Here is a 26,856-nt window from a genome sequence, read left to right on the forward strand (position 1 = left end):
GAAAACTTGGAATAACCTGAATGTACAGATCTAGGCAATTTTATTCTTACCCAATCTCCTTCTTCCCAATTCTTAATTCTCCCTGACACTTTGCTGTTAAACTTTTTGACATATCTCTTTTGATGTTCTTGGATCTTTTCCATTATCTTGCATCTGTCAACCTCTTCCACGTCGTTGCCAACTAGCCATAAGGGACTTAGCTTGGTACCAGGTTCTCTTCCTTTGAGAGGTTTGAAAGGTGACACCTTAGTGATGGAATGGGGAGTTATTAAATAAGACCAAATCATATTATCTAACTCTTTCTTATTGTTGTGTCTCTATTAACATTCAATTGAATACAATCTTTAATCATGCGGTTCACCCGCTCTACCAGGCCGTTTGCCCTTGGACAATATAGGGCAGATTGCAGATGTTTCACTGCGTACGTTTGTAAGAACTCCTTCATTAGAGAAGAAGTAAATTGGACCCCATAATCTGTTAATAAGGTCTGTGGTACCCATTCACTCCTAAAGACATCCTGAAGGAAAGCAATGACTGTGCTGGTAACTACACTCTACAATTTTAATGATTATACATTTAGAGTGATAATCTACTAATGTTAGAATGAACTTTCCTCCTAATCCGTTGACATCGATTGGGCCTATGAAATCAAGTGCCAATTTGTTCCAAGGGACCTTGGGCACCTCTACAGCAGAAATCTGGCTTTTTGTACTTGTTTGCTCTTGTCACTACATGCGCAAACAGTAATGTAATCTGATTTTACTCTTGGTTAAGCTGCACCCCAAGTGAACTTTATGTGCTAACATCACTATCTTCTCTCGCAAACTCTCAGGGGGAACCAGTTTATTACATCTATATAAGTTGTCGTTGTGTATGTACAATTCATTTCTCACCTCCCAGAATCCTCTTATGTTACTATCTAACTCAGAACACCCATTAGGCCATCCTTTATTTATGAGTTCCTTCACATTCTTGAGAGTAGAATCATTTCCTACACTATCTTTCAACTCTTCTTCTTGTATACCATCAGTAATTGTTGCTACAACATACTCATCAACATCATTTATTCCCCATCCATTTTCTGGCAGGGGGAATCTAGCTAGGAAGTCAGCTGCATGGTTACTAGGCCCAGGAATATATGCGATCTTAAAATTATACCCTTCCAGGACAAGGAACCATTTAGAAATTCTGGGTGTGGTTCTTTCAATATTTTTAACTGAAAATACATTCATTAGAGGTTTGTGGTCTGTCTTTATGATAAAAGGAATCCCCCACAAAAACGCTCAGATATGCTTGACAGCCCAAAAGCAAGCTAATGACTCTCTTTCTACCACCGAGTATCGTGTTTCAGCTTCAGACAGTGCTCTAGACGCAAATGCCACAATTCTCTCCTCCCCATCCACAACTTGACTTAGGGTAGCTCCTATACCTTTTGTGCTGGCATCAGTAGTGAGTATGGTGGGTTTACAGGTGTCAAATTGTCCCAGAAAAGGTGCATTTACAATAAATTTCTTCAAATCAATGCTTTCGTGCACTCCACATCTCAAACAAATTTTACATTCTTTTTTAATAGTTTCCGTAATGGATGAGTGATGTCAGCAAAGTTTTTTTACAAATTTAGAATAATATTCCGACAATACAAGGAAGGACTTCACCTCATCCTTTGTAGTGGGCACCGGTGCTGACCTGATCGCCTCTACTAAGTCGATCTTAGGTTTGATCCCTTCTCTGGAAATCACATGTCCTAAGTAAATGACAGATTATTCCCCAACTTGGCATTTTTACCTTTTCAAGGTTAAGCCTGCATCTTTTAATTTGTTCAACACCTTCCTAAATGTCTCATTATGTTCTTTTTTGTTTTTTCCAAAAATCAGCAAATCATCCTGAAAACACAATACGTGGTTAAATCCTTCTAGGATTTTTTGCATTGCCCTCTGGAATACCGCGGCTGCAGATGCGAGTCCGAACGTCATCCTACAAAACCTGAATGCTCAAAACGGCGTAATAAATGATGTCAGTGGTTTGCTAGTAGGGTGAAGCCTCACCTGATGGTATGCGGAGGATAAATCAATAACTGAGAAAAACTCAGCATCACCTATTTGGCTCAACATTTCATTTATGTTAGGTAAGGGATGCCTGTTAATCCAATTATTATTATTTAACTCCCTTAAATCTTCTGCATAACCTGATGGCTTTGCTATTGGGTTTAGATGTAATGACAATGGAAACTACCCATTCAGCACTTTCAATGGGTTCCATAACACTCTGACTGACAAGCTTTTCTAATTCCTGACTGAGAGGTTCCTTCAACAATATTGGTATGTTTCTACACTTGTGTGCAACAGATTTGGCATTTTCTTTTAGTATTATTTTATGTTGGAAATCTTTCAAACATCCTACATTGTCTGTGAACACTTCGGAAAATTCATTAAGTAACTCTGTACCACATACAGATCTATCTACCAGCAGAACAGGTATCTCCGCACTGGGACCTAGCTTAATTCCTAAATCTTTTTGATGTGCCCATCCCAAATGATTAGATCCATGTTTGGCTACATAAACCTTACCCACAGTGCTTCTGTCTTTAAACATAATTTTCATTATGGCCATCCCTTCCAAGGGAATAGGATCTTTGTTATATCCTACTGGAACTACATCTGGTTCAACAAGTGATATTGTTTTTCATCAAACCTTGAGTGGAATGTTTCACTGTTAATAAATGTGTAAGCATGAATCTGCGAAAACTTCTACATTTCGTCCGTCCAGTTCTATCTCACATGTAGGTAGATCAACCATATATACTCCATTAGTCCCTTCCACATCCACTTGTAAAACAAATTTACTTTTTTCTTCCTCACATGTTCCAATAACATTGACTGTTTTGCCAGAAATGTCCTTACACATACGTGCACAATGGCCCTTGCGGTTACATTTTCTACACGTAGCTGTTCTGGCCCAATAGACAATATTATTTGCCAGGTGCCCTGCGCTTCCACAACGGAAACATCTCATCCTATTTTCAGGAATCTGTCCCCCTTTGTTTTGCTCTTTTGAGCTTTCATATATATTTTTTTCCTTAATGGCACACACACTTTATTTCATCACCAATTTCATTCACTTCCTTGTCACTGGTGATAGACATTTCCTTTATGCACACAGCAGTATGCTCTACGCTCGTTTATATTTCAATAGCTTTTTTAAAATCTGGATTGCCAACTAATAATTTTTTCCTGTATCTTTTTGTTATTAGTACATCGTACTAGTTGGTCCCCAATAAGTGAATCTGTCAAATCATTATATTTGCATGTGTTCGCTAATCCTCTCAATATCGCTATATAATTACTTACACTCTCAATTTTTCCTTGAACTCTGCCAAAAAATGTATGTCTGTCTAAAACTACATTTATTTCATCCGCAAACTGTAATTCTAATTTCCTAAGTGTTATAGCATAAACATCCCTTTCCTCAAATTCAGCATCATCTTCTTCAATCTCTGGGAGGCTATCATATACTTTCCTCCCCTCAGCTCCCAAATTGTGCAGCAGTATATGCTGTCTACGTAGTGCCGAAAAACCATTAGCACCAATGGGTATTAAATAAGTCTCGAACCCCTTGATCCAGTTCTTCCATGTCATGCTGGGTTCCCTCGCTTCAGATAGAAACGGTGGGGGTTGACTCATGCTTGCCGCTGCCATATTTATAATCTTCAAAAACCTTTAAAACAGGATAAAAGTTTCTGCCCAGTTACGTCCTGAAAAGTTCCTCTTCTACCGTACGTTCCTCCTCAATTACGTGAAGAACAATGTCGTATAGATCATTTACAACCTTTCAGGATCGTCAATATTTATTCTCTCATTTTGTAATCAAAAACTTAAGTTGACGCTGTCACATATAACTCCTTTCTGTGAATATTTTGCGAATGTTCCTCAAATAGAAATGAATTATTTCTCTGCTTTTCTCTGTTAAACAACTATAGACTGAACAGTTCAAAGTGCTTCTTTTCTGACATGAATAATTCAATCAAAGTACTTATAGAATTTCTGCAGGTATTTCTTGTCTCCACGCTCCACTTTTCAGTCAAAATATTCCTTGCACCTTTTTATTTTGAAACGCAATATAAAAACAAAAACAATTCCACACTGACAAGTACCAAAACGATACTAATCATCCGTGAGGGAAAGTTCCTTTTTAAATATCACATTGCTCTTCACTTCTTATGCCGCTTACAGCGCTGATTTTCGCAAAATAAATCATCATTAGCGTGCGGATATAATATCTTCAAACACTCACCCACGGCAGCAAACACCTCTCCGAAATCTTTCTAACGTTCTTAATCAATTACACGCTGAATGCGAAGCAGATTCATCGTTTTTTTACCGTGCTTCAACTCCACCCTTGCGTCGAGCATCAGATCTCCTTGAGAAACCAGCAAAAGGCTCCTCCCCGCTACGACGCTGCCGGCTAACCCGGATGGGTTTCTTCCTTTTCCGCAATCCTCCTGAGGCTCCACCTTCCGTGTGGAGAATACACATGCGGTGCGATACTATCAGGATGTGTCTGCTCCGAATTTTCTTCCAGCGTGCTAGAGGCGTTCTCCTCAGGGCTACTTATGGAGGGGATGTCAACAAGTTGCCCTCCACGCAACTCCTCGTCGCCAGTGAAATAATGAGGCTTCAGAAAGGTCCCGAGTGACAGTTGGGCTCAGGTGCTTGCACTAGAATGCTCGTCACATTCCAAGGGACAAAGGGAAAGAAGACAGGGAAGGGGGGGAAACGGAATGAACCAAAGGGAAATAAAAGGAAGGAAAAGAAATTACAACACCCAGCTCCACCGAAAGGGAATAGATGGAGGGCTGATATACTGGAGTGGGCGGTAGCTGAGGAAAGCCGGCTTGAGAGGGTCTGTTTACATGATAAAGCAGAGTGGAATTTAAGGATCTGGAGCGCAATGGTAGACCTTCTTAAACATGATGGTGGTGCGGCAGATGGTGGCTCTTCCCGGAAGTCACTGGGGACCGCAGTGGCAGTCACCCCAACAGTAGTTGAGGACTGAGACTAATCCCGCCTGGCCGGCAGCGGGATCCCCATGCACTGTCTTTTAGTGTAGGATAGGGGTCTTTGGAGGCTGGTGAGGTACGAGATAGGCATAGGCTAAAAGTTGGATGGCTGAATTGACGATGCAGCACCGCAAAGTACACTCCTGCCCTTGTAAAATGCTCCAGCTATGATCCTGCACAGGTTTGCAGAGGACAATAATATGCAGCTGTGTGTTGTTTTCTCTGCTCATCGGCTCTCACCCCTTTCTCCCTCCACCCCCTTCTCTGGGACATTTGCTCTCACTCTTACTGCGCTCTGGGGAACCTCGAGCACCCATAATGAACAACCAACCCCACTTGGGAGGACAAAATACCAATGTTATGCTGCAATTCTATAGGATTGTTTTTTGTACAGAATCCGGGCATTTCCATAATGGCTTTTCCTTGTATGGTATTATGTATTGTTTAATATACAAAAATGTGCAGGAAAGGCTAATCTTGTAAATTAAATGTAATCATGTTGGGACAAGGACATTTACCAACCATGTGACCTACAACCCATTTCATGCAAGACATACTGCTGTAGATATCTGACAAGCACAGCAAACAGTAGAATAACTTACTGAATCCTGGGGTAACTACATGTTCTGCAGACCTTCAGCAATAATGAAAGAAAGATCACTATGTATGAAAGGTGGATGGCAGTACATCCTTGCTTGAAGAGTCAAAAGTGGTGCAGTGGCACTAAGTAGGAGGTTGACTGCAGGTATGAGCCTAACCCATAATAAAACAAAGCAGCATTAATGTGAAAGGAAGGAAAAGGAAGAACACATCCAAATGTGCCCAGAGACGGTGCTACTTAGGTTGTACCTAGAAGAATCTACCTAGAAGGCACCAATAAGAATGTGTCGGATACTTCTGTAAAGTCTTTTATGATTTAGCACTGCTGTTATCGAAGTTGTCCTGAAAGTCTACTGGCATGCGAGACATGAGAAGACTGTGGGGAAAAAGCAAGCTAAACACCCAGGTGACAGTTCAAACACCAGCAATCATGGATGAAGGGAAATTAGTAAAGAAGTTCCAAAGCAAAGACTACAATGAATACCAGGCAGCCTAAGATGGATGCGGTTTCTTAATTTACACAAAACGTTTGCTTGAAGAAGCTTTATATAAAATGAAGCATGTTTCGTACACTGGAGAGTGAATTTCTAATGTCTCACACAGCCACTCACAGTTTCTTCCTCTCCTGGAACCATGAAAGAAAGCCTACATAGAATCTTCTTCCTACTAAATGAATTCAGACCTGTGCTTAGCTGCCCCATGCTCTGTTTTTGTGAAAATCACTCATTGTTAACTAAAGACTAAGACATATTTTATATTTAGGTTTAGTCAGCGGGCTTTGGTGGATGACCAGCTGTAGGGATGAGAAAGTTCCATTCATAGTGTACAGACACGTTCCCCTGCCCTGAGGGCCCGACTGCGCATGTTTGGTATCCTGGCTTAAGATGTTTGGTCCTGGAATCATGCTATTCCAGCGTATAAACACAGGCCTAGTCTTATGCCTGTCACAAATAGATCTTATACTTGTCCGGTGAAATGGAGGAACGCAATAAGTACACCCTCTTTTACTGACAGCGGACTATTGTCCCCGTCATGGTTTTAAGCAACAGAGAGGTGGTGGCAGCCTACTGTATGTCCCTGTTGTGACCAGACCTTTTTAATCTGAGTCACTGGAGTGGAGAATGGCACACTTGTGTAAAGTTCTGCTTACCAAGTTCCTAGTGGGGGGGGGGGAGAGAGAGAGAGAGAGAGAGAGAGAGAGAGAGAGAGAGAGAGAGGGGGGAGAGAGAGAGAGAGAGGGGAGAGAGAGAGAGAGAGAGAGAGAGAGAGAGAGAGAGAGAGATGGAGAGCGAGAAAGAGAGAGAGAGCGAGAGAGAGAGAGCGAGAGCGAGAGCGAGAGCGAGAGAGAGAGAGAGATGGAGAGCGAGAAAGAGAGAGAGCGAGAGCGAGAGAGAGAGAGATGGAGAGCGAGAAAGAGAGAGAGCGAGAGCGAGAGCGAGCAAGAGAGAGAGCGAGTCAGAGTAATGGAGGCTTTGCACAAGGAGGTGAGATGTGCCTTTCTTGACAGTGGAGCAGCGTTGCTCACATTCCTGAAGATGGAAGGAACAGACCTATGCACTGAAGTGATGGGAGTGGAGGCAAGGCTTCTTTAGGAATTAAATGAGGCCGCATGATTATTCAGTGGCTGCTGATGAGTCTTCCTGAACACTTCCATTTGGCCATCTGACTGCGGGCTCTGTAGTGCAAGATGAGGAAACCTTTAGGAGAGGCCTGTCTCGTGGTCTTTCCTTGATCACTCCTTTAGTTGGGCTGATGACAGCCAGGAGCAGAAACCTCAAGTTTTTGTGCCTCTGTTGTGAGTGCCCCAGGTTGGAAACTACCCTCTGTGAGATGCATCAGTCTACACAGAGGCTGTGTTTGGAGTACACCCTGGAAGGAGACATCAAGAGGGAACCAACCATAACAGTACCTACAGTTTCAGTCAGTGGATAATTATATCATGTCAGCTAATTGTGCAGAAAAGTGGGTTCCCGACTATCCCGCTTGTTGTTCACTTCAAGATCCAAGTCTGCTATGGCTGCAGAGTACTCAGATGACTGCAGTGCCGCTAGAGTTAGTATCTGTTTGGCAGTCAGTCTCTCAGAGGTGAGAGGACGTCACCTGAGGACTGGATACCTTGGTGGAGCAGTTTTATACCTGTGTCTAGGTGCCTGCCTGCTAAGAAATGGAATGAGCCTGCAAGAGGAGAGACTGTTCAGGAAGGAGCGAGGTGCAGTGTGACCCCAGAGTAGGCGGGATACTCCCAAGAGCAGACTGCTGCAGAGCGATTTTTTGGAAAAGAGTGTCACATGATCTGTCAATTCTCTGTAATGGTTGCTGTATGGAACCAGGACTCCATGAGAGTAGTTGCAGCAGCCCAGTTGGAGCCATAATTGTGTGTTGTGATCACCCTGTGCATGCCCGCAACTACTCAAGCTGCGGTCAGTCCTTGTAGAAAATAAAGTCCTTCACTGGATTCATAGAAACGCAGATTTTCCCCTGGGGTGACCTACAGCAATGTGATGACTCAAAGTTGCTTGGGTGGTACCCTTGCCCAAATATTTGTGGTATAGGTCAGTTTTCGATCCACTCTGATACAATTAAGCTTCTCCCATTGGGTTTTTTCTAATGCCACCGTAGCAAAAAGACTTGGAGAGTTCAGCGAGGCTTATGCCATTTTGATCCCTCTCCTCTCCTACCGCTAACCAATTTTCAGTGTTTGCCCAATTTCTAGACAATGACTGACTCTCACCAACTCTTCCATTTCTTCCATCCCTTTGGTTACCTTGCACTTCATTACTACCTCACGCTATGACCAGGAATGCATCTCCTTCTCTAGCTGGTGCAGCCAGGAAGCCAATAGGTGCATTTGATATGAACAGGAATAGCAATAGGAATTAGCAGTCCCTGTGCTAACACCAGGTGTATCTACCCTAGGAGTGGAATCCACACCCCAGGAAGCAAAGCCCTCTAGCCTGTGCATGCTCTTCATGAGAGTACTTTTTCGGAATAAATGTCCAGCCCGTCAACCAGCACGTTCTCTTCAATCTCCTCTGCCGAAACATCAGTATCGAATAGGGAGGTTGTTTGTCAAACTGCTCTCTCTTGCTCTGATTTCATTATATTAAGCTGGAATGGTGCAGGGATACATTCTGAACTAAGTGATATTGATGAACTTGAAATCTCAATGTTCCTGGACACACAGGCTCAAGAAAATGTTTTCAGATGCGTGTTTAAACGTGTTTTTTTTATCCCAACAGTAACATCAGTGGCAGGCAGAGCATCTGGAGGTGTACTAATATGGCTGTAAGTCACTATAGTGTGTTCAGTGACCCAGCTGGGGACACAGTCCGATGATATCTTTGGTTTAATATTCACTCCAGCAACTCGCAGGACCGTAATTAACTTGCAATCAACATCTACAATAGAAACGTTAGCATGCAGAAAGATTCTCCAACTGCAGCTATTAAATGAAATATTGTTGTGCCACACCAATGCTTATTATGTGATTATTGCAGGCGAGATAAATTTAACCTATGAGCCTTTTCGCATCAGGCAGACTTAGCGGCCTCCAAAGACATTTTCTGGGGAATCCCTGAGTCACCTGACCCACCCAAAAACTAATTGGCAAAGTCGGTTCTGCAAATGGCTGTCATATCTTTCTCATATGGCCTCCACACCTGCAACGGCCACTCCACATCCGATATTAATGCTGCTCCAACATTTCGGAGGGGGGCCTACTCCAGGCACTTAGATTACATTCTCCTTGATGTCCGGATCTGGAAATGTATGAAGGACGTGACGGTCAGTCCCAGACCCACAAGTGATAAAGACCCACTAACACTTACCCTACAGGATTTTGTACCTTTTTCTAAGCCTGCTCATGAGTTCTCTCGTAATTATGCAGTAGTTCTAAAAAGCATTCCAAGAATGTCAAATGGTGTGTCATCTCCTCCTCACCCGATTCAAAATGTTTGGGCTGGAAGCTATTACCTTGGTGGTCAATGGTTGGAAACTGGAATAACCACAATGTAATACTTGAGGATCACAACAAATTATTCATAAAGTTGAAAGACTGGTTCCATAAGGACTTCAAAAGGTTATTTAGAACTCCCAAATCACTCATGCTTGTAGAAGTGCTAAGAACATTCTTCTAGCTACCCTGACTTAAGTGGCAGGTTTAAGATCAGGGAAGCTACAGATTTCTCTAGGTAAGCCTTAAAGCATGCTAAATCTGACTGAGAAAGCAGAAAGTGGGAAGATCTTCTTGATGCGGCTAGGGCAAAAAAGGCCTTAACATTTTCTGCCACCTTGTTAGTCAGCGGGGTTAAGATCATCCAATGATTCCCGAGGTACACCCAGGGAGTAGTCTGACCACTTTAGATCTCTTTATTCATCCACACATGAGCCAATACTAGGGTAGTCTTGTATGGTGCATGCAAGTTTAGGACTTGTCTTGCTTCCGGTTATGTTCTCACTTGCTTATACTGAAGAAGCAGTTATGTCCCAAAAGCAGGGAAAGGCCCCAGGGTTGGATAAGATAGTCATGGACCTGTTCAGCTCTGATCCTACTATTTTGGTCTCTTATATTAATCTGGTTCTGTACGCAATAGCAGCGGGAGCTACGCACCTCCTAACGTGGAAGGGTGCGGAGATCATTCTGGTCTTCAAGATAGGTTGTTGAAACCTTCCCAGCAACTATCATCCCATTAGCCTCTTGGATAATTTGCAAAAGATTTTTTGCAAACAGGTTCTTGCAAAACTATCAGAGTGGATCGTAGATAATGATATCCTGACACACCTACAAACGGGCTTTAGACCAAAAAATGGTACTGAGGATCAAGTCTTCCGCTTCTTGTTGACCAAGTGGAAAACTATTGCTATCAGTGGTCGGAACATTTTTGTAGCTTTTATTGAGCTTCATGACCCGCATTCGATCTGGTTCCTAGAGTTAAGCTTTGGAAAGTTCTGATTACTATGGGTGTTCCTAGCAACCTTCTCAATATCATAATATACCTCCATGAAGGCAATTATGCCCCGATACGTTGGTACCCTCATGGCGAACCTAAAGAAACATTTGAGTTAATAAAGGAGTGTGCCAGGGTTGTATCCTGGCTCCAACCCTTTCTCTTTTGTTTATCAATAGCTATATAGGCACCCTTTCAGATTGTGCTAATGATTTTCTGTCTTAGTAGGCCAAAAGGTGTCCGCATTTTTATATGCGGACGACACCCTCTTAATTTCTAAAACTGCAGTGGAGCTACATACCCTCATTAGCAGATTCTCACAGTTCTGCATGTCGAATGGGTTGGAAATCAATGTGCTAAAAACCAAATTTATGTTCCACAATAAACAAACATTTTAGGGGGTCCGTGCACTTGGGAACTAATATTTTGGAAAGAGTCAGAAAATTTTACTACATCAGGATTTGATTATCTAATGAAGATTCTTGGTCATCCCAAAACTCTAAGAGACCCAAGCTGATAAAGCACAGGGTTTCAACACTAGTGAGTTTCGCTAAAAGGACCTCAAATCACCCCATTTCACTTTCATTGGAGATTTATACTGCCCAGATCCCAAGTGCTGCACTGTTTGGTACAGAGTTGTGGGTTTGTTGAAGCACTTCCACTGTGGGGGTATGTGAAAATAACTTCATTAAATCTCTTTTAAACCTAGGCCACAGCACTCCTTTTCTGCTTTTGAGATTAAACCGTGCTCGAAAACCAACACTGGGACAGGATAAGGTTTGCCTAGCCTAATTTAGCTACAGGTATGGAGCACCACAGAGATGTCACCTTATTGAGATGCCTTTACTGATATCATTAGATGCTGTAATAGCCACAGGATGCCCTGATTGGCGTATGTCAAAACAAGCTCCGATTTATGTAGGACAAAGCAAGTGTTGGTACAACCCTTCTTCGATATGCACATCCTTGAAGGCTGTTGTAAAGAATAGATTCTGGGCCAAGTATATCAATCAAAGTGAAACACAAGCCCTTACGGGCAGTCAGTCCAAATCTTTCTTTCTCCACAAAAACGTATTTATGGCAGAAGAATTTATTGATCTAATAAATCCAAAGCCTGCGAGGGTGTACATGTTGAAATTCAGATATGGCATTTTGCCTACGACTGCTTTCCTCTCATCTTGGAACAGTTCTAACTTGTGCCTGATGTGGAGTTACCCTATAGAAATCTAAAAACATCTGTTGGTCTTCTGCCCAGCAAACCACCAAACCATGATCCCGCAGTTGCATCACCCCTATGTGTCGATCATTAGGGCTAACTAACCGGGTACATGTGTTATGAATTTGTAAAAGAAACTCCAGCTTGATTGTGGTAACTGCAGTATCTACATTTTTGTGTGGCTTCATTCCACAGTTAGCATCCTCCTTGCAGTTTTAGGATTTATTTGTGCCGATAGGTTTAAAAATTGATGTTAAGCTGCAATTTATTTTTTTCTGATTTTATACACTGTATGTATTGGTGGTTTATGTATTGACTATTGCTATGTTTGATGTTTATTGATATGTTCAGACTTTTACTGTACTTTTATTCTGGTTTTATGCTTGTGGGTCAATGAATTTTTTACATTCGATCTGACAAATCAATGAGAAATTAGTAGTTGGTCAATAATGCAAAATTATCATTTCTGTTTCTGAAATTGAGAATAGTACACAGAATCTGATTTTGAACCTTAATACGGCATTTTATGTTTTAAAGAAGGATCATCATAAATTGGCAGAGTTCCACTTTATCTTCATACAAAGGAGAGGTCAATGATAGGGTCACAAAAGGGTGATCAAGTGAGGCTAGAAGCTCAACAATTTAGTCGGAGGTGTAAGCTTTCAAAATAATTACTGTCTAACTTTCAAGGTGGCTTAGTCAGTCATAGGTGATGATATATATATATATATATATATATATATATACATACATACATACATACACACACACACAAAGGTTATAGGAATGTTATATTTAGGCTCAGGGTTTGAACACACAAATCCATAGAAATTCTGTAGTTATAGTTATGTCAAGTAATTATAACTCATACCTTAAGGTAAATATATCCTGCACCCCCGCCATTGACCGTTTTCTCCTTAATTCCACTGCAAATGTTGCAGTGATATTACCAATGATGTAATAGAAGATGTCATGAGTGATGTATTATATTGGGTAATTAGCAGTAAATGGCGAGGGCATAAGTTATGGATATCTTAGGGCTAGGGTTATAGGGCCTGATTCCGACTTTAGCGCAGCAGCGACGGCTCAATGCCACCTCCGCTGCGCAAAAGGTGTTCAAACACCACTGACCATATTAAGAGTTGAAAATGTGCAACTCGTAATATGGTCTGCGGTTCTTTGGCCTTTTCCATGGTGGTGCCTTGAAAACAGGGAGTGCAATGGGAACGGCTAAAAAGTTCCATCACAGCATGAACAGTGACATCCATGCCGTGCTGGAACTAGAGGGAATACAGACAGGTGGGCAATGTATCCTCATGGTGTGGGGGGCATGGGGGCCCTGTAGGGCCCATTTTGATCTTGCACTGCCAGCTTTTTCATGGCAGGGCTCTGCCATGAAAAGGCTGGTAGAGCAACTACTCAAAATATGCTGAGTGGGACTGCGCCAGTCCCAACTCAGCATATTGCGTTGTGGCACTCCTGCGCCACCGCCATGGAACGACTGTTCCCTAGCGCAGCAGGCGGTCCACCGCCAATGCGACTTTGTAAGCCATAATTAACAATACAGTGTACCACCACCCCTGCGCCACCGCGAGTCTGGCATAATCAGTTATTTGAGATAACTGACTATAATGGCTGAATTTGTATGGTATTATGTGTGTACAATCTGAACCTCACTAGAACTTCCCTGTAAACTTTGTTTTTTAGTGAATTTCTAAGGTTTTTTAATTCTATTTCCTAACTATAATATCCATGTAACCTGTGTTTTTGTCAGTGAATTTTTACTGTTTTTTAACACTATTTTCTAACAATAATGTACCTGTAACCTGGGTGTGTGTCTGTGTGGGTGTGTAGTAGGTGTGTCAGTGCATGTGTGACTGAGAGTAGCTGTATGGGTGTGTAAGTGGGTGTGTCAGTGCATGTGTGACTGGCTGTGTGTGTCTGTGAGTGGTCTTGTGGATCTCCGAGTAGGTGTGTGAATGGTTGTGTGGATGTTGGTGTGGAAGTGGTTCTCTGGGTTTCTTAGTGAGTGGCTGTATGTATGTGTGACTTGATGTGTGAGTGAGTGTGTGAGTGAGTGAATGTGTGTATTTTTTTTAACTGAGATCTGGATCCACAGATCCGTTGCAGATTCACACGGGGTGAGGGTGCGCCGAGTGCCACGGTGGATCCGCTGATCCTTGGGCGCCCCCAATCACAAAAAAAAGACAGTTTGGACAATTTCTTGCCCCAACAGTCCCTTCATGGGGTCAGGATACCTCTATCCTGATCCTCTATTTTATATTTACACTTTATCCCTATTCTCAAGTAATTGTGTCCAAATTGACAAAATGGCAGCCTCAACATTTCCCCCAGGTTGTGGCCAGCCAATCACAGAATTATTGTTAGCGCATGCATCCACGGACCCTCCAGGGTGGATCCGCTTCTTTATTTATTTTTAGAGTTTTCTATAGCGCGAACCAGACCCAAGGTAGGGTATCAGAGCTCTTTACAAAGTGAGCAAGGTGTGAATAGCACATTTAGTAAAAACATGGCATACAAAAACATAGCATTAAAAGTAACAACATAGAATAACAGAGTTCGGGGGATAAAAGGAGAATAGAGAATTGTTCTGAGCAATAAGAATCAATTCAAGATTGTGCAAGTCTGAGCTTCAAAATATCAGTGGACGAAGAGTATAGGCAAGTTTGAAGTATTAAGCTAGTGTGGTTTAAGGGAGGAACTTGCTCATCATTCTTTAGATATACATACATCTTTTTCATTTAATAACTGCAAAACTACTGAAAAGATTTACACCAAATTACAAAAAGCATTCTTTCTGGACCAAGCTCTATCTTTATGCCAAATTTGGTGCAATTCCGGCGGGCAGTTCGGGCTGTAGCAGTGTCTAAAATCCGTATGGTAAATTGCATTGGGAAAATGTGTTTTGGGACCACCCCACTTTACTCAGCCCTTCGCTTGATGAATCACCCCAATACTTTCCAGACAGCAGCTGCTAGTTTTGAGCATTTTGTGAAGATTCGTCAAACGGCATCAAATTTAAAATCCTTTTCCGATGGAATCTAGGTTCTAAATATGACTACCTACTGGCGACCGCCAACAGGAGATATATTATTATTTTCAGAGTTTTATATAGCGCAAACTAGACCCAAGGCATCGGGTTTCAGAGCGCTTTACATGAGCACCAGTTTTGTTACAGATGAACACATTCATATTTTTGTTAGGCACGGGGAGATGAAGTGATTTGCCCATTATCACAGGATGTCGAGCATCGTTGCAGAGACTGGAACCCGGTTCCCCAGGGCCGAGGTCGACCACTCTAGCTGTAAGGCTACATACTCTCCCCCCAATATATATATTGAAATCTATTGAAGTAACGCGACAGGTAGGATCTATGGGCGGAGAAAACCGATGAGGATAAGGGATTCTGGATGCAGGTAGGGGAGCTCTTCCATTAAGAATAACCCGTAAAAACAATAGCATTAACACCAGGTTTTTCTCAATATGGTGTCCAATTATATCTCCATTTTGTAATCATTACAGAATGCTAGCACTCTAGCTCTTCATTGGAGCACGGTGGTAAAGCTCCAGTGCAACACAATGGAATAAAAGGACACGATGCTGCTGTGTAAAGTATAACTTTCACTCAGAATTCAGGCTTTCTTTTGTATATGATGCTTCAAGATATTTCTTGATTCAGAGGAAATGTAATCTAATTCAAGCTTTCAGGACATACATAATTTCCATGAATGAAACTATGAGGGCAAACCATTTTCCATCAAAGATGGCATCTCAAAACCCTAAAGGAGACCAGTATGCGTAACATGCTCCAAAAGACTTTCTATTCATTCCAATCCCTCCAAACACTGTAGAACCACCTTCCTAGCCCTCAAACACGGCTACTGTGGCGAAGTACAAATCCATAGTGATTATTTCTGAATGTATCTTACTACACGTATCCGCTGGTCAGGGAACCCGGTTTACCTACGGACAATTTTTACAGCCGCACTGTGTCACGGCTGCCTTACCCAAGTGCAGGCCCCAGCAGCAGCTGCATGGTTGAACACCTCAGTGGGAGACATGACAGCCCACCGTTATGCAATGTACTGCCTAGGTTGTATTTTATATAAACTTAGCTTTTCCACAACACCATCACTTGCCTGCTCCCTTCAGACTATGCTTGTACCATACCTCTCAACTTCCACACCCACAAAGGATTCCAACCTTGGACTCATGTTCACTCTCCAAACACGTATTGTGCGCCTCTTCATATTCCTATATTTTCAAATAGGAAACTGCGGTCAGTTCAACTTAAAATGAACTATGTCTTTGGCATTCTTTTAGAATTCTTCTGCCACTGTACAATTCTGAATCTCCACTTTTCACTGCTTGCGGCGCTGTATTTTAAGACATCAATGGCCTCGAGTGACTTGTATGTCTGACCAATCACTTTACCATTATTCATGGTCTGGGCTTTAAGGGGGATGAATAAGTTTGGATCAGAGGTAATTTTCAAACACCTATTAACAGTGCTCTCAAACAAGTGAACAACCAGCTAGTTTGTCAGGGAGAAACTGAACCAGTTCAAACTCTCCTGTCTACGTTCTTTTGCTTCATGACTACAAAAAACACTACAGCATAATCAGGCCAAATATGAGATCACTAGACATATGCAACGTCTCAGCCGCCTTGCACACATCTCTCTTCTTTTCCTATTTGTGAGTCGTGATGTAAAGGGCTAACACATCTCTTATCAACTTTCCGTCTCCCCGTTAAAAGTTTTTTTTTCTATCTTATGTTTTTTAACTAAGGCCTGGCAGCTGCAAAGTGCTGCTGAGCCGCTCACTTAACTCTCCTATCTTTAACAGCTGACAGCTATTTAGGAACTCTATATGAAAGATTTCTACAAGGCCACTTATGTCTCATGAGACTTGCGCACACATGCATATGCATCAGCAGCCACCTAGGAATGGCTTATCTTCAATATAAAACCCACTCCACGATGGCCCCCCATGCATTGTCATTAGTCCTGATATACAGGTGAATATTTTGGCATTAAAAAATGCCAATGCAAAAAGTATTGGCAAAGCGAATATGTCGACTATTTAGTAGAGATGGGCGAAACTCGCAGAGTTACATAAAAAATCCGCAAAATTCAGCATAGTTTCGAGAACATGCAGAATTTGGCAAATCGTGCTGCTTGCGCTGATTTTTAGCACGAGGAGCTTGCTAGGTGCTGTAAAAACAGTGTGAATGGCACCACTGTGGTGCAGCACAAGTAGATTTTCTAGTCGAGCGCGTTGAGAAAGCTGGCGAACGTTTGTGAGCTGTCGTGACACCAAAATTGAGAAACCTTGCCGGGAGGCATTCTAGTGCCTGATAATCACACTCGGGGTGCACATTTTTACTCGTGCTAGCCAATTTAATGTTGGCGAGTCGGTTGTGAGAAAAAAACTCTGCCACGTGGCGGATGGCGGAGTTTTGCTGGAACTCCGCATTCCAAGCAGAGCGCGGAGTGGTCAAAACTCTGTGAAGTCCTCCGGCAGAGTGGAATTTTCAGCCACCCTACCATTTAGTGCTAGGACTACTGACTTTCCTAGTGCTTCTTAAGAGGTCGGCTCTGTCGACATTCTTCTGCAGATAGTGAACATGAAACAAATCACAGATTAATTAAGTAGAAACTGGGCATTAGTGACCCGATATATAGTAGGCCTGGGCTAAAATTTCGTTCCGTTCGCGGAAATTTCGATAATTTGACATTTTCGCCTTCCGCGGAAAGCGCGAAAATGTCAAAATTTCCGCATTCCGCAGCTCGGCGATAATTTGTTTCTTGCTCGCGCTGTAAAATAATACATTCTCGCGCGCGATCGCCTTACCTGAATCCCTGCGTTCACCGACAAGTTTTCTTGATCCGGTCGCATTCTCCATGAGATGTTGTATTGTTTTTAGCCATTTGCGCCGTCTCGCGACAGTTCGCGCCCGCAGTGACGTCATGCGTCGTGTGATCACGTCTTTCTTCTCGCGATCATGCACCGCGAGACAACTGAAAACAAGATGGCCGCGCCCGCGAGCAACCACATGGGTAAGTTGGCGAGCAGCAACCATGCAGAAAATCTCGCGAACATGCGGGAAAAAAAATTCCTTATCTTCGCGATGTTTCCGCGTGTTTGCGATAATTAACATTTTCGCGATAATTTGCGAAAGTGGATTTCGCAAATTCCGCCCACCCCCAATATATAGTGAGGAGGCTTGGGTGTAAACGTGACACAACAGAACATGAACTGGAAATGCACAGAGCTTCAAAGTGTCCCATCTTAAACAAGTGAATCTGCAAAAGTTTAAAGCACTGTTTGCTGCTAAGAGCGACGGGGAGAGTCAAGTATGACGCCATAGAGAAACTTGCCAGCAATGAGGATAGGAGGTGGATCCTAGCATGGCTTGAAAATACACACCGGTACAACAATAAAGAAATGCATGTCTATGAAAAGGATAGATCTATTCGTGAATTCAAGAAAAATATACACATGAAAATAAATTGAATTCAAAAAGAGTATGATAATTAGGACATCATTAAGAATGCCCATCGATGTTAAGGTAGACATCTCTGAATACACACAGGACAACACAATGAAAGGCCTTGCGAAACTGTGCAGGAGTGCATATTTAACAAACACCACATAGCGATAGGCAAACATGTTCGGCTCAGCAAAGCATCCCAGTGCCCCACATACCTTTGGCAACAGCACTATGAATCTTTTCCACGTCAAACTTGGTCTTTGATCTTCCTGGCACACTTAACATTTTCTCCCAAACCAATGTTACATCCTTCAGACACAACGTGATTTCTTCATAGTCGAGTTTCAGGCGTTTGTTCAGCAAATCATTTTCAGATGCTGAAAGACCAAGTGAAGAACTTAAAAAACAGACGCACCGAGAGGTCTGAACAGAGCATGCAGACGAATCTGACCCGCAAGTGCCGGGTTGGTGGGTCAATGAAGAAAGAGGAACGTGGAAAACTCATTTATTTCCAAGAGTTCGCTCTCTTTTTCACTTCTTTCTTCGAGCCCTCCCAAAGCGGTCCCCCCTGTGAAACACAGGCCCTTTAATTTCTGGTACGGATGCCCTACAGGTGCATGTAAAATAAATAAAATAATTAGCTTTCCCAACACGTAAAGTCAATAACTTGAGAATTGGGTATATATAGGTAACGTGTTAGATATTATTCTTGATCATTACAATCATATTAAAATATAGTATGCATGCATTATGTAACACAAAAAAAAACCACGCACCTGACATGTAATAAAACAGAACATGCACAGAAAATATGTTAACAATAAAGTGACACATTAAGTTCCCTCAGGATGAACAACAAATGCACGGGAGGTATCTGAGATAAAGGGTAGAAACATTTCAAGCACAAGACGAACACCTATGGCACCTATAGGCACAATGCAGTGAAGACCGAATAAGAACGCTGCTACATACATGCCTATGGCACCTATAGGCACAATGCAGTGAAGACCGAATAAGAACGCTGCTACATACATGCCTATGGCACCTATAGGCACAATGCAGTGAAGACCGAATAAGAACGCTGCTACATACATGCCTATGGCACCTATAGGCACAATGCAGTGAAGACCGAATAAGAACGCTGCTACATACATGCCTATGGCACCTATAGGCAAAATGCAGTGAAGACCGAATAAGAACGCTGCTACATACATGCAAACTAGCACGGTGGTCATTCTCGTGCTTTTTAGCTTCAGGCTTGTCTCGGTTGCCTGCTTCTGGCGCCTTTGAACTTTCTGGATCTGTGTCTCGGGGAGGCCAAAGTGTTGCTGCTATCACCCCACTTTGATAGCCCCTCAGATTTGTTGTTGCTGGTTTGATTGTAGCGGTGGCGGCTGGTGGCAGGGCAGAGTGGCAGGGTGGGGGAAGGAGGGGATGGACGACTAGGATGGAAAAAAATACAAAATAAGAACTCACCTTAAGCTGCATCTCGTTCTTCTACTCCTCTGCAGCCAGACTCCCAGAATCCCCTGCAGCCAATCCTGATGCTGCTCTCCCTTGATTTGAGCTTCCAGGGAGACTGGGAACGGTGACAAATCCACATGCGCACTGATGCGGTCTCCAACCCGAGCTACGTTGCAGGGTTGGAGACCGCTTCAGTGTGGATGTGGGTTTGGCCGCCCTGAGACAGCCGCCAAAAACCACATGCGCACTGAAGGGAGTGCACCTGCCCCTCCCCCTCAGTGCCTGTCATTCCCTGGGACGCTTCTCAAGACTCGGCACACTTAGAAGAAAAATAAAACTGGTTTTAAACCGGTTTTATTTCTTCTTTATTTTTCCAATTTTTGAGGGTGGTGGCAACGGGGACCGACACTTCTGTGCCAAAACAGAGGAGCCACCACTGGATTGTAGCGGTTCATGCGTTCTTCTTAATAGTGGCATAACACAAGGGGATGTGATCCTTCAATGGAATGCCACAAGTCCCCCTGGACTCCCTATCTCACAGAGATTCAAAGGCTATAGGTTGAATGGGAGCACTAAGTGTGGGGGCACTGCCCCTGCTTTTAAGCTAGAAGAATTGAAAGGTCATGCTTTTACCAAGTGACTTTTCTAAAGACCACCCAGCTAAAAAAAAAAATTCGAATGTGGGCCATATGAAGAACAGGCCATTTCTGCATACACGTGCTATGGTTACTAGTACTATTTCTCTTTGGCCCGTGGACACAGTTTCAAGTAGCCCCTTCTGCATTGACCCAGACTGCTTTGAGATCATGGATAGGGTGCCAGCGGAAAACACAAAGAAATCTATCAGGGTGGTTTCCATCAGGAGTCCTCACCTGTGAAGGAGGACTAGACTAGTGAGAGCTCTTCATGATACCAACTCTGAAATGGTGAGTAAGGCTGGGGTTAGGTGGGAGGGAATGCAAAGTCATTCTAGATACCTGGCTTTATATGCTACTAAAAAAGGTGGGGGGGGGGGCACATTCCAATAGTTGGCCCAGTTTCTATGAGAAGTACAGAACAGAAATTGCAAATGTTATTTTGCTTGGGGTTAAAAAAATCCATGCACAGAAATTGAGACTGTGGGGACCAGTGACTGCTATTATCTTATCCTGAAGAGAGTAGTGCCCCATGTAGAATTACAATTGTCAGCAATGTTACGCATCATAGTGATTGGTTGTTTAGGCCAACACATGAACAGTGCAATTTTGAGTCACATTTGATGCTATATTTTTATGTTTATGGTATTTATTTTCAAATAGTGCCTGGGCTTAATAAGATAATGGCACTGCTATGGAGCAACACTGAAATTAGAAAATTGACAATACAGCCCAGATAATATTTATTTTTGCAAAGAAAATTATAAGAAAAGACATTTCATGAAAGGGTGAAGGTGGCCGGCCCGTTGGCAAAATGGCAGAGGAAGGCCCTCTTCCTCTTAGCCGCTTGGAGACAGAAGGCTCTGCCATCTTGCTATGCTCTTTTCAGTGGGCACATCCCACTTATCATTGGCTCTCTGACCTCAGAGTTCTTAGGACACATGGCTCTGGTTTCTTCAGCAGAAACTAAAGTATTTTCTATGACTTATATATTCAGTGTGTCTCCACCAGCACCTGTAGTCTAGATGTCAAGCTAGAAAAGCATTCAGGGAATATAGGATGCAGAAAGGCCAGGTATAGAAGGAGTCTGCATAACCCTTTAGGTGAAAGAAGCAACAGTGGGGAATTGGTAGCAAACCTTGGGGTAGCCTTAAAATGAAAAATATGAGGAAATTCTAAAAACAACAGCATAACTGAGGAAGCCCCTCAACATCACTGTGACCTAAACATTAGGGGTTGGTAGCATAGAGACGCAGTACCCGCATAAAACAGCTGTAATTGTATTAACCCTCGGCGTGGACTTGAGCACCACAAAGCTGTACTGACATCAGCACGTCTGACAGATGTACTGTAAAAGATCTACTGCTGGTAAAGACAGAGGCGTAGGTGAAACAGGTGAGGTGAGTCAGACTACCCTGGACCGCCTAATGAATGCCAGGAGATCACTCCATATATATTCACCAAAGCTCAATTCTCCAGTGCGGGTAGCTGATCAATAAGGTGATGTAATATGTGCCTAATCAAGACATATTCTCTTATCCATTAGCAAAAGGCTGGTTGTTGGCTTGAACCATGACAATAAAATATGCTACTCTACCTTCCTCTCAGCACTTTATGAAGCATCTACAGAACACACGATGGAAGTCATCAATGCAGGTGTTTTGTTGAATGCAGAATTCACCTCTGCTACCGTAGACTACATTGTTGCCACATGTAACTATTCCAAATGATGGCTATACACTTAGTATCAGGTGTTGTTTGGGTGAGAACATGGGGGAGAGAAGTCACACCAAAAATGAGTCTATTGTAATAGAGCTGCTCAATAAGAGATCGAAGTTGGTGAATGCGAATGCCTGTATAGACATTTACAACATAAACATTTCTACTTAGATTTGTGGCTGCCTCCCCATCCATGTGAACAGCGATTTCCGACCATAAGATGTCTGAAGAAGCCTAAAGAAGAATCTGGGGAAAGAGCAATTCCAAATTATATGTTTTAGGAGCAAAGCATTTCTTTGCATTGCTTCATTAAAAAAAAAGCAACATTTTTTTAACCATGTAGTTTTACTTTCCAATTTATTGTTTCAAGCGACTGCAACCTAGAGGTATGAGATGATTAATAACCGATTACTTATCCACAGGATAATACTTATGATTTTACAACTTAACATTAACATCTGAAAATATGATCACTGATGTGGGATTTCAATGAACACTGAATGTATATAAAATGTTGCAGTAGTTTTAAGAAAATAGCAATGAGAGAATGACAATGTTAACTTATTTGTACCCGTAAAATGAGAGATTATTTCAAATGTCGCCATTGCAACCTGCAGCTTCTGTCCCAAACGGTTTCTGGCTTGAAGTTTAGGACTCGTGTGAGATTAGGCATTCTTCCCACATAATTTAGTGTGAAGGCTGGAGAGCTTTATACAATGGATATTGTGTGCTACAACTGCAGTATATAGGGGTTCTCCTGAAAATGACAGGAACAAAACAATTGATTGTACCGAAAATCTTAGGCAACTACAAGTTTCAACAAAGGTAACATATCATGCTAATATTCTCGGGGAATAGTTACCAATGACCAAAGACACTGAATTATTCAAATATAGTACATTTATTATATAAAAAAACATTGTTTTATATATTTCTATCACTTTATATACATAATATAATATAAGCTTCTTCTAAAACATACCATCCACACAACCTGTCATAAGTATCTCAAGCATTCAACTATACATCCCCTTAGCCTTCCATACAGTACAGTGTATCAACAGCATCTGATATTTCAATGTCCATACACAAATGTACTATGCCTTTATTTTTAGGTTGGTAGAGACTTAAGCGGATGGTATTCAATAAAGGAAAGAAGTTCCTGTATTTAATTTTAGCATTCAGTCCAGAATTGTAAATACACTTTCACTATGCAAAATATTCTTCTTTCTTCTCAATCACTCAATCAATCACTCAATCAATCAGGGTAATTGTAAGCTCGCTATTCACCCGCGAGGGTCTCAAGGCGCTGCGGGAGGGTGGCGGGGGCGCAGATCTGTTTAGCCGAAGAGCCAGGTCTTGAGGGTCTTCCTGAAGGTGTTCAAGGAGGGGGCGCGTCTGATGTCTGCTGGCAGCTCGTTTCAGGTCTTAGCGGCGATGTGGGAGAAAGATTTTCCGCCTGCTCTAGCTCTGTGGATGCGAGGAGATTTGGCCAGCGCGAGGTTGGAGGATAGGAGGTATCTTTTGGGTACGTGGAAGTTGATTTGGTTGTTGAGGTATTTGGGTCCACTGTTGTGGAGGCATTTGTAGGCATGAGTGAGGAGGCAGGATCTTGAAGGTTCCCTTTTCTCCATGGGGAGCTGTGGAAATTTAGTTCGTAACTGAACATTATCTGCGCCATCTTGTCTCTCCCCAAGCGCCACACGCAAAAAACGCACGACGGCCATTTTAGGCACCATGACCTCATTGCCGATCGCCAGCGCGTCCCTCTAGCGCTGCGAACATCCCCCCGCACGCTGACCACCCCCGCTCTCTCATACGTGGGCCATAAACTCTCTACTTCTGCGCGACCCTGCCATGAAACCACATCCCGCACCTGGCCAACACCTCCTTTTATCCCTTACATGGTCATACATCCTTTCGGTAACCCCTTCCTCCACGCCTGATTGTCCTAACTGATCCCAGGCCATCACCTAGCCCTACCGACGCAGTTTTATTGCCCCTACTGTAAAGGGAGCACCTCACATCTAAGGGATTGCAGTAGATCAAGGCCCCCAACCCCTGTGACCCGATCAGTCGCGCTCACCCCCCGGGAATTGGCGGAATACCCAGCTGTGTGATAGCCATCTCCTGCTGTGGGTGGGGTGGGGACTTCTACTGTAGATATGTGTGGGAACGAGCTTAAAGTGGGGATTCCGAGGATGTTCTTTCATGTATCAAAGCAATCTCAAGAATGTGCCATGTACAATAAACCGTGTAATAAAGCAATAAACTTGTGTATAAGAGGCCAGGCCTCAGAGATGTGGACAGAGCATCTCGAGAAGATTCCCTGTGGGTCTGACCTGATGTGTTCTCCTCCGGAGAGAAATAAACCTTTGTTTCCTGCCTTCCAGTCTTCAGCGCCTGCCTCTTTTATTGGTAAATCATCGAATGGTATAAGAGGCGATTACCGCCGGGCAATACTTGAAAGGTTATCGACTGAAACTGCCGCTACCATTTAACAATTGGCGTCCCAAGCGTGGGGCCCATCAGCGATACGTGGATCCAGTGGGAGAGGTCCCGACGACAGAGTGAACGACTGCAGCGATCGGGAGAGCTCCTGCCTGATAGACCCTCGTCTGGCAGCCGATCATCCGAACTTCACTGGTTCCGAGCAGACCTCTCTCGAGTGATCTACGGTCCTGACTGGGAACCATCAGGAGTGCCGTGGCAAATACGGAGAGTAGAGGACGATCGGGCGCTGGAGGCGGAAGACGAGAAACTGTCCATGCGGTCCGGGTAAGGTCGTATAACACGACAAACTGCGAAACGATTGATTGATTGAGTGAAAATACTAGTATTGCTTATCTGATTGTTCTTTTTGAGATATTCGCTGTCTACAAACGGGGATATTCTCTCTCCCTTTGCAGATAGTGAAGGGTAGGTAACGTGGACTTTTGTCCCCCTTTGTAATCTGTCCTGCCTATTATTCTCCCCACTGATTGATTGTCCGAACATTGATTGTTTTTGACGAATAGTGCTTTTTGAGATATTCTCGGTTTGCAAATAACGTAGAATAGAAATATTCTGTCTAGTCTTTGCAGATAGTGAAGGGTAGGTAACGCGGACTTTTGTCCCCCGTTGTAACCCGTCGTGCCTATCTCTTTCTCACCATTGATTGATTGATTGTCCGAACACTGGTTGTTCGATATTGGTTCTTTGGAGGTATTCTCTGCTTACAAATAACGTGGAATAGAGATATTCTGTCCAGTCTTTGCAAGCAGTGAAAAGATAGGTAGTGCAGACTTTTGTCCCCGTTATAACCCGTCATGCCTATCTTCTCCCCACTGATTGGTAGTTGGTTCCGCCCGGACCGCTTGTTAGAGATGAACCATCCGGCTCCACTGGAAGGCACCCCTAATAAGGACATATTTACTAAATATGGATCAGTCGCTGTAGCCTACAACAAACTAGGGCATAAAAATCGCTATAGAGAAACAAAAATAATCGAGAGAGACCAGTAGACCACTGATGGGATCCTTTTGACCCTACAAAAATAAGAAACACTAGGAAATAGCCCTTTGCGAAAAATATGAAACTAGGGGAAGGAGCCAAGCTCACGGTCGAGATGGCCACGAGGTAGCTCGGCTCCGTCGCTCTCGTTGTCTAAACATGTCTGCCCTACCACCCACCCCGCCCAGTAAACCCAACAAAATCCTGCACAAATGGAAGTCTGCCGATACCCACCATCGACGTTACCGAACTGGGCTAGATCGCGCACAATTGGGCTATGTCATTTTCCGGTTACGCAGTGACATCCTTGTGCTCGTTGCCAGATTACAAATATATACAACACTCTAACAAAGTAGTATAATTAAGATGTTTTAATAACTTATAGATATATGCAACACTCCAACAGGGTAAGCACGTTAAAACACGTTTTTAACAACTATTTACATGACAGCCTGCCGCAACACCCATCCCAAAGCATTCACGTCCGCGTGACACAGTCCTCGCCCCTCCTTCCTCGAAGTGGCAACATTGGCCTGTTTTGGGCGGTCTTTTTAGTCGGCTTTGGGCTATAAAAGGCCCGCAAAATCCATCGGCCTGTGAGGCGGCATCAGTGGCAGAAATGTTGTGCGAATAGGCCGGAGGCAACACGACGCGCCAAGACCAGGACAGCATAAGAAGTGGTGTCCAACAAGTTGTTGTGCTGGTCTTGCCAACCTACAATGCTGCACAGATCGACAACTAAGGGTGCCCTGGGGGGGGAGGCGACGCGAACGGGCCTCCCCCGCCTCCCCAGGTGGAGGCTCACCAGCTGAGAAGGCACCCCTGCCGTTTCACTCGCCGACCAGCCGAGAAGGCACCCCTCCACTCGCCGATTAGCTGAGGAGGCACCCCTTTGCCGTTTCCCTCACCGGCCAGCTGCAGCAGGACAGCCATTTACGTCTCGCCTGCCGGGCGACCACCCAGGCGCGGGTTCCTTTCTGCACCAAGATTGCCATTAGCGTTCGACGCAAGAAGTGGGCCCCCGCAGCCAAGTGGTCGGGGGGACCCACCCCGGTGGCTGTAATGAAGAGCTGCTGCTGCCACTGGAGTCTCAAAAATGGCGGCCGGCTCTTCGGAGTCGGGCCTGGTCCGCTAAGATGGCTCTGGGCAACCTCGGAACTCGGATGCTTGCCTGCTCGGGCGTGGGCCCCACCCTTGAAAACGTCCTCTCAG

At 43.5% G+C, this 26,856-nt stretch overlaps 1 protein-coding gene across 9 annotated transcripts in view; it reads right to left on the minus strand.

Moving 5' to 3' along the window:
• Window positions 1-26,856, minus strand: part of TBC1D1 (TBC1 domain family member 1) — a 933,361-nt gene that overhangs the window by 179,754 nt on the left and 726,751 nt on the right. For all 9 annotated transcript variants that reach the window (XM_085642280.1, XM_085642279.1, XM_085642278.1 and 6 more), the window contains one exon: window positions 18,550-18,711. In XM_085642280.1, the coding sequence (XP_085498406.1) occupies window positions 18,550-18,711 (162 nt within the window). The remainder of the gene's footprint in view (window positions 1-18,549; window positions 18,712-26,856) is intronic.

This window comes from Triturus cristatus, chromosome 2_2 (assembly GCF_964204655.1).
Source record: "Triturus cristatus chromosome 2_2, aTriCri1.1, whole genome shotgun sequence".
NCBI lineage: Eukaryota > Metazoa > Chordata > Amphibia > Caudata > Salamandridae > Triturus > Triturus cristatus.